Source organism: Alligator mississippiensis, chromosome 8, assembly GCF_030867095.1.
Source record: "Alligator mississippiensis isolate rAllMis1 chromosome 8, rAllMis1, whole genome shotgun sequence".
NCBI lineage: Eukaryota > Metazoa > Chordata > Crocodylia > Alligatoridae > Alligator > Alligator mississippiensis.
Window position 1 is genome coordinate 1,244,141 of NC_081831.1, and position 14,825 is coordinate 1,258,965.

Here is a 14,825-nt window from a genome sequence, read left to right on the forward strand (position 1 = left end):
TATATATATATATATATATACACATATGTATATTTATATATACACACACACACACATGCGCACACAGAGTGTGTGTACGTATGTGTGTGTGTGTGTATCTATCTATCTATCTATCTATCTATCTATCTATCTATCTATCTATCTATCTATCTATCGGTATATATAAAACCAGCCCTGTTCTGCGTCACTCCCACTCTGGAGTTTGTAATATTGCCCTGGCAATGAATAGTGGTATCTCAGATGTGGACTGAACCTAGAAATGCTCAGAGAGCTCGCAACCACTGGCCTGAAGAAGGTTTTCACTATCAGAGAGCCGAGGCTACGGGGACCGAGTGCTTGACCATCCTGTGTTTGAGTAAATCAAATTGCTTTCATGTCAGCCACAATCTGTGAAATCAGGCATTCAGATGAAGACAGGGCCCTGCTGGCCTACAGCACGTGTGCCTTAGAAAGGGTGACTTGGCCACCTCGGCAAGGAGGACTGGCAGAGTAAAGACGCACACACACACACACACACACACATTATTTCAGCTTTGATGTTTACCAGATTTGGTCTGTTCACGAATCCCCAGTCATCAGTTTGCTCCGAGTAAATGCTCTGCCCTTTTCATCAGGCATAAAAGATAACAGGTATTCAGCACTGTGATTATGCCATCCCAGCCAGGTCTAGGGAACCATCATAACCTTGGCGGCACGCCTGCTACTGAGGCTATTGGTGCCCTGAGTATTTCTCCACTCAAACTAGCTACTGCGTCCTGAATTGCACTGGCACAAAGACCAATGTAGGAGGCAGCATGTCTCCTGTAAGCTGGACTGTCCGTGACTCGCCTTGCTTTGGGGTATAGGCACATCTTTATTATGTCCTCTCTGCCCCCAGCCCACTCCTAGCAGAGGCTACCTTTGTAGGAGGTATTACGTGGTGGGGTTGATTATGGATGATTTAGGGCCTTTATGGCTGTCAGAGGAGCCTCAAAGAGCCTGACAGTACCAAGGATTTCGCTCGGCCTCAGAAGCAGCTGAAGTTACTCATAACGTGGTTCTGCTTCAACACTCAGTGCCTACCACGAACCAGAAATCAGCAGGTCTACCCAGGGCCTAATCCTGACACCCTAAACAAGCCAAGCTAGGAGGATTTAGACAGGGTAGCTACGAGGGAACTGATGGGGAAGAATCTTCCTCCCCAAGCTGGAAAGAGGATCTGAGGCTTCCTCTGGTCAACCTACATCCAGATACGTCTCAGCACAGGAAGGGAAGTAGCAGGCAGAAACCCGACGCTCTCCTCATAAGCACCTAGCTCTGCAGTGCACGTAAACCTGCCGGCAACACCTGGTTTCCGGGTTGCCCGTATGATTCCTGCTGCTTGCACTCTCCTATGGGGTTGTCACACCAGGCCTGCCTCTCTGTGGGATTGTTCATTTCCAGCAGCACAAAGCAAATGCTAAATCACAACCGATCCTTGCGTGGCACAGGAGAAAGTGATTGCACAGGTGGGAAGGCCTTCTCCCAGCCAGTTACTCTAAAGCAGAGTGTTCAACCTTTTGGTTTAACTTGTATTTTCCCCCGCATGGCCTGGGGCTGTTAGACTGGCACAGTGAGAGAGATGAAATACCTTGGCTGGACTCCATGCTGCCTTAGACCTGGAATAGCAGGAGAGGCAAACAATAGCAAGAAAAGATGCAATTAGCCTTAAGATGCTTTGGCAGAGCAGTGTGGACCTGGACTTGGACTGCCAAGTGGAGAGCTTCAGGTCAAGACTGAGCTCCACTGGCCAAGAAGTGCTACCAAGGGAGACTGCAGGTCATGACTAGCAGAGCTGTGTGAAAGGTGTCTGCTGACAGCCTGCCTTCACGGCGTCTGTCCCTTGTCTGGGAAGTCAGGTCCTTTGTTCAGCTGCATTTTGAGGTTATTTCTTCAAAGAACAGCAACCCGGGGTTGCATACTGATCTCTGGTATTTTCTTGTCAGTTCATTTGTCTTGGCTTTCTTGCGATGCCCTGGCTTGCTGAAGGAAATCCAGCTCTCACACTCCTGGGGACAGAATGGGCATATTTATCTCTAAGTCTTACACATCCCCCATATGTACAGGTAATTACTCCTGAGAATTTACTCTAAGTAGGATTTATGTTTCCACAGATGTGGTGTATAAACAAGGGGACAGACATTAGGTTTGCAGGGAAGAGCATTGCTAACACATGGTTGCACCATATGCTGAGTATGGATTTAAGAGACCGGAGTTTTATTAAAACGGGATATTTTGAATGTCTACTGTCAGGTTGTGGAGCAATGCTGACATGCTGCAGGCACTGCTTATTGTGCTCTGTAGCACATGACCCAGTTCCACTGCAGAGCAAAGCTGCAGGAGAACATTTGAGAACAACGGGGACGCATCCAACAGGCAGAAGCACCCATCAGGTTGCCAGGGACTGATCTGAGCTGCTTTTTCCTGTTGCACATTTGACAGCAAGTGGAGGCTGAAGGAAAAGCTGTAGAGACGGGTGTGTGTACCACATTTGCTTGCATATGTATGTATTTATAGGCTATTCTCCTAGCCTCTTCACCCTCATACATGTCTCACAAACACTAATGCATTTACCATCACAGTGAAGTGGGGAAGTGGGACTCTCCCCCATTTTAGACACCAGGAGCAGGCATGTGAAACGTGAACCGTGCATGTATGCAGACACCACTTGGACAGATGATTATCCAGGAGTGGGCGTTCATGGAGGAATGAAGTAGAAAAGGTGAATGTTGCTGTTATAACTGGGGAAAAAGACGTGCTACTGTTTGACAGTGACAATTTGAAGGTATTGTTTGAAAGTCATAGACACAGGCTCACGGAAGAGGTGCTTTAAAATTACCATTATTGGGGAACCTTTAAAATGGCCTGTCCCTGTAGTGAATCCATTTATATTCTCCAGTGTGGAGTGTAGCCAGAGGAAAGGATGCTTTCATGCTGCGTGGAGGGAACAGACGGAAGTATGACAGGCAGTCAGCCCGCAGGCCATGAACAGGTTTGATTTCAACACCAGTGACATTGTTAGCACCTGACAAATAATTGGCTGAGCCTGTGAGATGTGTACACTTGCCTCGATGGCATTCCTCCCTGTTGTTTGGATATTTGTCTTCTGTACAAAAGGCAGCAAGTCTGGAGTGATGCAAGTGATCGCATCCAAAATGTCAAGGGATAGTCTGAGCATTGAACAGCCCTGCTAATTGTTCTGGGGAAAACTGGCAAACCCAAAAGAGGGGAAAGGAGACACAGAGATCCTGGCATCTGCTTAGCACATCCACCGCTTCAAGCACCTCTGCAATTGTACATAGATCAAAGAAATGGCTGATGGCACCAATTAGTGCCTTCCAGCAGAAAAACACCTCTAGCTTAGCTCTGATCACCTCCTATGACAACACCTGCGTGTCTTATCTCCTAAAAAACAGAAGAGGTAAACAATAATGGTGGGGAAATGGGGAGGAGAAGGGAGGCATTCCCTGGCTGGTTGGGGAGGAGGGGGACACTGGCATGGACGGGAGACGGGAAGGGTCCCTGGCATGCGGGGACAGTTGGAGGGCTGTAGTGAGTCCCTGAAGAGGAGGGCGTTGTGAGGGTGACGCACCGAGGGCTTGAGAAAGGAGGGGTCCATGGAGCCCCTGCCATGCACAAGCTGCTCAGGCTGCAGAGAAAAGTATGTGGATCCTGGTAAACCATCATTTCTTTTAAGATCCTGGTGTGGCAGAGGTGCCAGAGGGGCCTCCCTGCACGCTCCCTGCCCCTCTGGCAGTTGTGCTCTTTGGAGGCCAGCTTTCCCTGCACGAATGGGAGCAGATGACAAGAGCTCTCCGCAGAGTCATTGACTTTGGGATATGCTCCCCGAGCAGGCTGTCAGGATTTCGGATTATTAACCTTCAGGGCACAGTGCGCAGCCCATCTGTTCATTCAGGCTTTTTGCCTGAGGTGGATTAGTTGTGCTGGGTGCTCTAGTTGTGATTTTTCAGGTACCGTCTTGAGACGGTTACCCTACTGCCTGCAATTGTATTATGACGGAAGGTAATCTGGCCGCACTGGGTTCTGATTTAAATGACAATAAAAATGCAAACATAACGTTTCATCGTGCCCTGACAATTAATTAGTCTTTCAATTGCATCATGACCACAAACCAGCATTAAATAGTCATAAACAAATGAATGAACTCAGAAAGCCAATTAATCAAAGCAATAAATCTCCCCCTTTAAATACCCCAGGGACCTAGGTTTTTTAGGGAATGTTTTTGTTCCAGCCAGTTGAGGGCAAGATGATGTTTCATCTTTTAAAAATTGTATTTGATGACTGCAAATGCACTTGGAATTGTAGGCAAAGTGCATATGGCTTCATATATCAAATTATGCAGATGGATACAACTCAGATGTAAACCTGGGTGCGCTTTGATTGAATTGCCACCCGGGGAAAACACTCCGATAATCAGGGCTGAATAGCCCCATTCTTTATTCTGAGTTTTGAGTATAGTCAAGCTGATGATGAAGGAACAGTTTTGAAACTCTCCACCTGGTTTTCCTCTCATATTTACTGGTGTAAATCATGAGGAACTCTGCTGAAGTCAGTGGGCCACTGGCTCCGTTCCCCTGCACTTTGTGCAATCATTTGCATTGGTGCAAAGTGAACGTAACAGGTGCAAAATGCTGTCAGATCAGATTCATGTCGTGTGCATTCTTGCTGCAGTGGTGTAGGGCAAAGGAGAATGGGGCCTGACAGGGGGATGCTGGTGTGAAACTAGTTAAGGCCAGTGACTTGAAATTATGGGTTTAACTTTTAAAACTCGCTTTAAGGTAAAGATCATCAGGAATATCTGGTGGGAGGGCAGCTGGTCAGGAAGGTTTGGTCTGCTGTGGGATTAGTGCCTAGGCAAGACTCAAGTAAATCATGTGCTGCCTTTGTGTTTGCTCCCAGGGCCCCCATGGCAATCATCGAGCCTGTGTACTCTGTGTTCCAAGGAAGCAATATCACGGGAGGAATGAGGAGGGCATTGCATCAAACAGCTGCTGCCAAAGAGGCTCAGACTGAAAATGCATCTTGGCGGGACAATGACCAGGAGTGACTTAAAGGCCCTGTGAGCTGACAGCCGGTTTATCAGTTTGGCAGATTTATTAGAATTTCTGTAGTTTCTGTTTCTTTCCCTCACACCCGTCCTGAGAACAAAGGAGACCTCAAGGTCTTACTCTTTCCTTCCACAGCCCAAGACACGATCGTAGGCTTGCCTTCTTTTGCGCGTTCAGCTGTTTCATTATGTTATTTTTTGCATTGTGCATTGCAGAAGCCTGGATCATATGAATGTATTCCAACCCAGTCAACCATCTCAGGAGCAATATTAATGCATGAGCTTAAATCTGAGTGTTGTAAATCTAAACTACACTTCAAAATGCACCTTGCTCCCGCTCAAAGGAGTGCGTTTAGGGAGCAAACCCGCTCTTTTTGATGCACAGCTTATAAAAAAGCAATGCTTTAAAAAGTCCCTCATTTCTACAATTGCAGGGACCTTCTGGTTTCATCACAAAAATCCAGTCTTGTGGTGGGAATCCTTCTGGACTCTGCATTTGGAGAATACTTTGTCCCATGGGAATAAGCATTGCCATGATGAATCCCAGCTACACACCTCCAAAATACCGTTTGTATCTGAGAAACTGATCATTTCCCCTTGACTAAATATAAAGCAAATTCCGTGTCAGAGAACTTGAAGTGCTACTGGTCCTTGGCTCCAGGCTCCACTGCCCACCCCACGAGCATGTGCCGTGTGTTTTCCTGACACAATTCAAAAAACAAGGATTCATTCCTGTTAGCATTGTGTTTCAGACACATGGGCCCAAATAGTGTAAATCAGTGCAACATCCATGGAAGGAGCTGTACCTATTCACATGAGTGGTGGATAGGGCCTTTACACATAGCAATAGGATCCCTAGTATTGCTGCTTTCTCTTTCCTGAACAGTGTGGAATTAAGCTCCTCAGCCAGACGTAGCTGGTCACACTAATACTCTTCTCAAAGCTGTGCTGACATCAAAGACCTTGGTGCTCAAAGATGATTTGGTAGATGAGGGATTGTGCATTAGAAGTAAACAATTTAGAACAAAATGAATGCAGCAGCCATGACATGCTTTGTGTCTAGCCAAAATGAGGAAGGGAAAATCCCCGGTGTTTTCAAACAAAAAAGGACAACATTGGTAAGAAAGAAAGTGAACATGTTTGAGTAGAAACATAACAAATGGATACTGATTAAAAGCTGTTTAAAAATTATTTCAGTCTGTGTGTGTGTGTGTGTGTGTGTGTGTGTGTGTGTGTTTTATTGAGTCTTGTTCACCTTTTCTTGTTCACCTATATCTACTGGTCCTGGTTTCTAGAGCTGTAACTTCAGTGGGGCTGGGACTGTCTTTTTCTTCTGTATCTGTACAGTGCCTGGCACAGAGGATGTCTGGTTCCTGACTGGTTTCCCAAGCCGGTCGCTCCTGCCAGTCAAATGATGACTGACGATAACAAATATTGTGAGTTTATCCTCGCCAGCCAGGCCAATGAGCCATCCAAGGGAGAGTCCCCTCTTTAAAGCGTTGGCTAGACTAGTAGCTGCTGCATGACATTTGCATTTAAACCCACCATTATAAAGGACTGTACTCGCTTTATTACATGGATAAAATGTACCCCTCTGCCAGAGGCCACTCAGTCCTGCTGCAGCCTTTGAGCTTCGTGGGAGGTGCGGAGTCCATGAACAGACTCGACGGCTGGCGGGTCAGGAAAGCTGTCTTCACGCAAGCAGCACCAGAGATGTGCACGGCTATTACTCCCTCCAAATTACACCAGATCATCGTAGCCTCCCGGGGGGACAGCTGCTCGCTCTCGACTGCCTTCAGAGGCTGGCATAAAAACACTGACTCGTGGGGAAGGCTGACTTGGGGAAACTGAGGCTGTGTAAAAAGCAGAACAGCGACTGCGCCACCAGCCCCAGCACCTTTCTTCTCTTCCTGCCGCATGAGACAGCGCTGTGCCCGGTTCTCAAATGGGGCGCTCGTGTCGAAGCACTGCTGGCTGGGGACGCATAGCGGGCTTCAAGCGGGGGGAAGTCTGTATTTGAAGGCCTATTGCAATGGCTCCAGTGTTGCCAACTCTCAGGCTTTTTGGTGTTGTTCTTAAAGTCTACGCTTCAGGAATGTGAAAAACTTAGCTTTCTTTTATATATATATATAAAGAAAGATAAGTTTTTATATATATAAGAAAGTTTTATATATAAAAACTTAGCTCTTTCATATATATATATACACATACATATGTGTGTGTATCTATCTATCTATCTATCTATCTATCTATCTATCTATCTATCTATCTATCTATCTACACATGCCAGAAAGTATATATACACACACACACATATCTATCTATCTATCTAGATGTGTATATGTATAAAAGAGATAAGTTTATGTATATAAGAAAAGTTTGTCTATCTCGAAACTTGTGTCCCCGCCGGCCCGGCCGAGCCCGCTGGTGCTGTTGAGCCCTGGGCTGCTAGAAGGGCGGTGGAGGGGAAGGATGCTCCGGTCGCCATGGCAACTGCGGTCCTCTCCTCCCTGCCTGGCCCGAACGCGGCGTGTCCCGCGCGCCGGCCCGTAGCCGCGCTGCATGCCGGGCCTTCCCAAGATGGCCGCCCCCGTGTCGTGCTGCTGAGGGGAGTTTCGCCGCCCGGCGCCGCAGGACAACTCCCCCCGCGTGTCGCGTCGCAGCAGGGGGCTGGGGCCGCCATGGGCCGAGCCCGGCAGCTGGCCGGCAGCGCGCGGGCCCCGCGGGGCTAGAGGCGGCGGCGGGAGGCCCCGCTCGGAGCCGGGGCCCGACCAGGCCTCAGCGCCCCTCCGGGAGCATCCCCACCCCCCCGGCCTGCCCGCCCCACGGTGGAGGAAGGGCCCGGCTCGTGGCCCCCGATGGAGCCCGAGATGCTGCAGTCGCCTCTGCTGGGGCTGGGCGAGGAGGACGAGTCCGACCTGACGGACTGGAACTTGCCCCTGGCCTTCATGAAGAAGCGGCACTGCGAGAAGATCGAGGGCTCCAAGTCCCTGGCGCAGAGCTGGAGGATGAAGGACAGGGTAATGAGGGGCTGGGGCAGGTGGGAGAGGGCGCAGGGGTGTCTCGGCCCGTCTCGCCTCGCCTCGCCCGCGTGCCGGCACCCGTGGGAGCGTCTCTGCGCCGCAGCCACGAAACACGGGTGCTGACAGCCGGCGCGCTGAGCGCGGGCGCCTCTGCCCCCGGGGCCGCAGCGACGCAGCAGAGGGGTGCGAGCACACGGCTGCACGTGGCTTCTTCCTTACGGGGGAAACGGGGGTGTTCCCGCGCAGCCCGGCGAGGGGCTGCCTGGGCACCTTCTGCCCCCCCCACACTCACCCCTGCCCCCCACATGCACAGCCCTGCCCCCCAATACCCCTGCTCCCCACACACACACCCTTGCCCCCCCACCCCCTGCCCCCCCACATGCACACCCCTGAGCCCCCCATACCCCTGCTCCCTACCCACACCCACCTCCTGCCCCCCCACATGCACAGCCCTGCCCCCCAATACCCCTGCTTCCCACACACCCTCCCCCTGCCCCCCCACACACCCACCCCCTGCCCCCCCACATGCACACCCCTGAGCCCCCCATACCCCTGCTCCCTACCCACACCCACCCCCTGCCCCCCCACATGCACACCCCTGTCCCCCATACCCCTGCTTCCCACACACCCTCCCCCTGCCCCCCCACACACCCTCCCCCTGCCCCCCCACATGCACGCCCCTGCCCCCCACACACCCTGCCCCCCCACATGCACACTCCTGCCCCCAACACACACCCACCCTCTTCCCCCACACGCACACCCCTGTCTCCCACCCACCCCCTGCCTCCCACACTGGGTGGAGGGCACCGCGGTGCAAGGCCAGGGGGCTGCTTTCTACTTACATGATTTATAGTGGTGCACTGATAGAGATTTTGGGAGCTGATACCGATAGCTGATTTTTAAGGAGGCGTATCGGCTCGTACCGATCCGCTTTCCGATGTGCTTGGAGAGCTGCGTGCAGCTGGTAAGTCTGTCTCAGTGCACGTCTAATTATTTGCCCATCCATGTGTACAGATGGGTCCTGGTACAAAAAAGGTCGTGAACCATGGTTTTAAACAGTGCCTACGAAAGCAGCGCTTTTGTTAGGAAGGAATTTAAATTAGTAAGGTCCTAAATTAGTAAGGTCCTTGAAATGGAGCTCTCCAGGTCCCTGGGTTTCTGGTGTGGGCAGAGTGCGCAATAAACGCAGGCTTTCTGTTTTGTGAAGTTATCCAGTGGCTGATAGGTGCGTGGAAGGCTTTACTCTCTTTCCAGTATGGTCCAGGGAATATGGACAGTGTATTCTTCCCAGAGTAATACGAGCTGAGTGTTTAAAAGGTGGAAAATGAACTGTTAGATTCTCAAGCACTTTCACTTGTCGGGGCAGATCATATTCTCTTGGCTGAATCCACTAAGCATAGTACCAGGTATTACACTGATGTTTCTCTAGCTTGTATTGGGTAACATCGCAGTTAGCAGGAAACCTCTGGGATGTGATTTCTGGTATCTCAACTTTTCTGGTTAAATGTTAAGCCATCAAAGGTCAGGATGCCTTGGAAGGGAAAATATGAACCTGATGTACTGATAGCCCCTTCTGTGATCTGTAGACTTCCTGAGGTCTTGTAGGCATGCTGCCCTTTCCTGTGGGTGAGCAGTGGCTGTCTCTCCCAATCCACAACCATCTGAGGAATTAAAAAAAAAAAAAAAAAGCAAAAATTGCTGAATGAATATTATAATCTTACAAAACGTACTGTAGGCCATTCTGATGTAGATAAAAGTAAAAAGACCTTTTGTTTCCTAATTTCTTTGGTGCTCAGATAATCCATTTGTGGTGTCCTTCTTCGTAATAATCTTCTCCAAATGTCCTTTCTCATACACTGATTTCTTTGTGGTGTTTAGCTGACTTATTTTTTACTCCTGTGCGTCATGTGAATGTCTGGGGTCTGATGGAGATTGGGGTCTTATTGCCTCTGCCTTAGAGATTACAATGGACAAGGTGGACAGTGGGTAGCAAAAATGGAGATAATGTTCAAATAGAATAGATGCTAAAATGGTGGCAAACATCACATTAGTGTGATAATATTTTTGGATGGGGTGAGTAGTAGCTGGAAGGGAGAGAAGTAGAGAGAGAGAAAGAGAAGGACGTAAGAGGTAGATGTCAAGTGAGGCTAAGGGAGGGTCCTAAGTAGTAGCATAAGTGAGAGAGAAGAGGAATAGGTTATCCTGGGTCTCCGTTGAACATGCTTCTGCAGCAGCTCTGTCTCTCTGTGTTTGGCTCTTTGCTGCAGGTTCTTTCCCAGAGGCCAAATAGTTGGGGATGAAGCAGCTCTATATAAAGTTCAAATGCAGACTTGGAGAAGGGATGGTCCCAGCTGAAGCTGGTCTCATCCCCTCCCTTTCCCATCTCTTGCTCCCCACAACGGTTGACAATTCCAGGTGCAACAGTCCTTAAGCTGGACTTGCAGCTGCCCTTTTGTGCTTGTTAAACACTGCATTATACTTTTAAGTATGTGGGTGTTAACATCATGTCCTGCTTCAACTTTGATTTATACTGTATTGTGTATTCAAATCAAGAATAAGAAGATCTTTCTAGTTTTAACTACATATACAATTATTTATTCCTTGCCTTAAATTGTTGCTTTCTGTTGTTGTACACTGTTGAATATTTGTAATGTTTCATCGTGGAATTGACTTCTTCAGCAGTAGATAAACATTTATATACAGATTAATAAAAGACGTGAAGCACTTTGGGATGGAAGACACTGTCTGAATGCAGGGTTGTAATGCATGTCATTCAGCAGTGCTTCTACGTTTCTCTTTTTGTCCCTTCACAGTATCTGATGAAGGAAGCTCTCTGCTTATGAAAGCTTATGCTATATGTCTCATTTCAGTTAGTCTGTAAAGGTGCAAATCTACTCTACCTGCTGCCTCTCTTTCTAACATTCATTTTTAAATAAGGAGTCTAATTGTCCCAAGTTAGCTATCTAAATAAAGAAGATTAAAAACTTTTACAGTCAAGGATTAATGCTGCTAAATTTTACAGAATGAGCGTGAGCTCTCAGATGCTAACTAAATGGTCTACTTATTTGGGCTTCTCGTGGGAGAGCAGGGTTACTGCTATTTTTTTTTCTGATCTCTCCTCTTATTCCCACTTATCTTTAAAGTCTTTATGCAAAAAAGATTTTTCAATCAAAGGAAAATGGATTTCCCTCATTTTCCAAACCAGATAGTCTGGAATTCACATTTTTATATGGCTCTGAGAAAGGCAGACAACTTTTTTGTGGCTTCTGCCTTTCTGGCCTTGATGCCCAGCATGGTACTTGTTTCCACTTCCTGAGATGAAGCAGCCAAAACAGGACATTTACTTGCATGCAGGGCTGATTCTTAGAAAACCCTTCCTTTCATCCCTTTCTTTTAAAAGCTGCTTGGATATTTTCATGGTGGAATGCTTCTTACACAGGTGTTGGATAGTTGGAATATCAGACATAGGAGCCTCTTGTGACACTGAGTCTAGTTCCCTGCCTTGGCAGGCAACCACATCACATAATCCTGTGTATAAATTAACCAGGTTCCATCTTATAAGTGGTTAGGTTCTGGAGCAGCCTTCCAGTAGGAGTATTTTGGGAAGAAAGACCAGTTTAGTGACTTTTTCATTTCCAGTCTAAGTTTATTTGTGGCCACGTTACCCTGACTTATTTTTTGTTGTTAACATCCTTTAGCTTAAACGTTTCATTTTCCTCTCAGATTTTGACCCCCTAAATATATTTATCTAGAGCAATCCTTTACCTTCTTAGCCTTTTTCCCTCCTTTAAACAGTGCTGTCCTTGCACAGTGTTCATACGTGTGCTCAATAATTGTGTCCTTTGCCAAACTTACCAGTGCATCTTTATGGAGAGGCGTTCTCAGTATGCCAGGTATGAATGACGTAAGCCTTTTTTGCATTCCAAAGTGCAAATCCAGATGATAGACATACAAAAAAGTAGAACTCTTGGTTCCAAAATGATACCTTTTATTAGACCAACTGGAAAATGCCAAGAAAACTGTCTTTTTCTGCAAGCTTTCGGGATCAAAGTCCCTTCATCAGGCTCTGACAAAGGGACTTTGATCCTGAAAGCTTGCAGAAAAGGACAATTTTCTTGCCATTTTCTACTTGGTCTAATAAAAGGTATCATTTTGGAACCAAGAGTTCTACTTTTTTGTATGTCTTTTTGTCTCAGACCAACACGGCTACCAAGTCCATCCAAATGATAAGCACTATCATGCAAGTTCCTGCCAGGTGCTGGGAGCTGAAATTGTTCAAAGGCATAAATACAAGACAAAAGGTATACATAGCAAGTATGAAAGTAAGCTGTGTTCATTAGGGGGATGTGATTACTGTTATAAGGCCTGAATCTTAAATTTGTTTTAGCAAAACAAAACTATTGAAAGCCCCCCAATTCCAAACAATCTTATCAGTTCTCCACAGAGGGTGCATCTTAGGCAAATTTCACATGTGTGGCGGGAGCAGGGCTTGTCACCGCTGGTTTGTCATTAACTGAATTCCTGAATGTGTAGGTTGTTCTTGTCAGTCAGCTGTGCCTGTCTCCTTGATTCCTGTGTGCAGGCAAGTTAAGAAAACGCCATGAATCCTGACCTCCTGCAACCCCTGCAGGCAAGACTCCTGAGAAAACTGGGAAAAGTGGGGCATAATGGCTTGCCTGCCCCTGTAAACCAGAACACGCAGCTAGTATGTCTAAATCTGTGTCTACCAATATTGTCATGTGCTCTCTAATGAAAGACACTCTGTAACATTTAACAGCAGAAGTCTAGTGGGGCAGTTCCAAGTTATGAAATTAAAGTAATTGCTAATCTAGAAGGGGGAAAGGAGACTAAAGATATTATTCAGTGTAGAACATATTTTTTATTTTGTGACATTTCATATTTGTACAAGCAGTTTGTAAAATAAAGTGATGGAGATATTTTTAGTTTAAGGTTTGATGGCTTAGGAGTGACAGTTTCTGCTCCATTTCACCTTCTTGGTGGTAAGGTAGCACATAAACAAGAGACTGAACGGCAGTGGGAACTGATCGGTTTTGCAGTAGAAGCTCTTTCCAAATACCAGTTCTTGCGTTTCAGCAGCGCATTTTGTAAGAAGCTCATACTACCTCTGTCTGTGCTATTCCAGGCCTGTGGTTGAACGAAAAGACTTTGGGTTCTGATGCTGTCAACTGAGTACCTCCCATGAGCCTTAAAATGAAGAATCTGTAAAAATGGACCAAAAAAGACTACAGGAAATTACTGCATGCACATGTCCATTTGGAAAAGGTTATTGACTTCCTGATGAAGGCAGAAGTCTGTAGTTCTTATGTAATTAAGAGTGAAAAGATCATTGAAATGTGAGCATTTACAAAGTGATGTTTGTGCAAAGAGCCTCTGAAAAGTCAAGTGCATTAGTTAACGGTTCATCACCACCTGCCAAACCTTTCAAGAAGCTTTGGAAATATTTTTTATTTGAGTTTTTTCTCCTTGGTTAATTCAAACTGTTTAACACATCTACTTCTGTGTTTAGCAGCAACAACTATGTGAACATTTTGTCTTACCAAAACATTTGTGCACAAGTATCCTCTCTGAGAACAATGTAATGCTGGAAGTGGAATATGTCAATTAATTGTTGAAGGAACACTCAGTATTTGATTTTCAGATTGATGGATAACAAGTTACTGTTCTCAAAGCCAGAAGTCTCATTGTTCTGCCAGACCAAGTTTTCACCTAATAATGAAATAGACATTGAGGCTTCAAGATCAGAACCATTGTTAAATCTGGCAGAGAATGCAGTCTTGTGTATCTTGACAGAGGAGACAGTCCCTTTTGTACTGAACTAAGGGCATGAGGATCCTACACCTCTCTCTTGTTAAATTCACGTTGGCTGGGGTTCTTTGGAGCTTTGAGCTGACCTTCTTTCTTGGTCTACAGGGCTGGATTGCCTTGACCTAGGGGTGAAACCAGTCCGATTGAGTCATCCAAAACCCATTCTCTTCAACTTACAGGTTGTGCACAAATGAGAGTGGCTGCAAATACAGGTCTTTCTACCTTATAAATAGGACCACCTCTTATCAAAATGGAAGGCGTGGTTTTAATAACTATCGAAAAATAGTTGATTAATCTTTAAGGGTCAGATTCCATCATCCTTCCTCTCCTGGAATGGCCCTGTCTTCTTCCCTAATGATCCTCAGTGATATAGATAGAGCTTTTCATGGGGAAGGTTGTAACTCATGCACCAGCATGGCAATAACCAAGCCTGGGTAAACTTACCTCCAGAACATTAATCGATCTCTATGTCTCTGTGTTTCTGTGGAAGAGAGGAGCAGATTTTGAATTCTCAGTTTAAGTAGCTGGTTTTCTGAACTGTGTGTGTTGTTGGTGCAGCTACAGTGAACTTTGCCACTTTTTCCTTACCTATGGGATGGTTTGCGTGTTGATGGTGTCCCTGTGTGTCTTGTTAACTTTATCTTGGACATATCTGGCATTCTTGTGTGAGCTGCTTTCCTGGCTTGAGGATGGGGGTATATGGATATAAGTGAGCAGTTAAAATACATGATGATTTAGGAACTGTTTATCTTCTCTATTTCTCTCTTCTCCCTCCATTATTAAGAGAAGGTATCAGGATTTCAGATATGTTTTAGACTCTTTTTTTTTTTCCATGGCATTAGTTGTCCCTCAGCAACCAATTGTGATATTTCAGATGCTAATTAGGACTT

The 14,825-nt window shown here is 46.6% G+C and overlaps 1 protein-coding gene across 7 annotated transcripts in view; it reads left to right on the plus strand.

Moving 5' to 3' along the window:
• The first annotated feature begins 7,654 nt into the window (after positions 1-7,654).
• RPTOR (regulatory associated protein of MTOR complex 1) overlaps positions 7,655-14,825 on the plus strand; it is a 249,291-nt gene continuing 242,120 nt past the window's right edge. For 5 of the 7 annotated variants that reach the window (XM_059731958.1, XM_059731960.1, XM_059731961.1 and 2 more), the window contains exon 1: positions 7,656-8,106. In XM_059731958.1, coding sequence (XP_059587941.1) covers positions 7,945-8,106 — 162 coding nt within the window. In that variant the 5' untranslated portion in view covers positions 7,656-7,944. Of the gene's footprint in view, positions 8,107-14,825 lie in introns of all 7 variants that reach the window. The other 2 variants (XM_059731959.1, XM_059731963.1) reach the window with 1 other exon arrangement.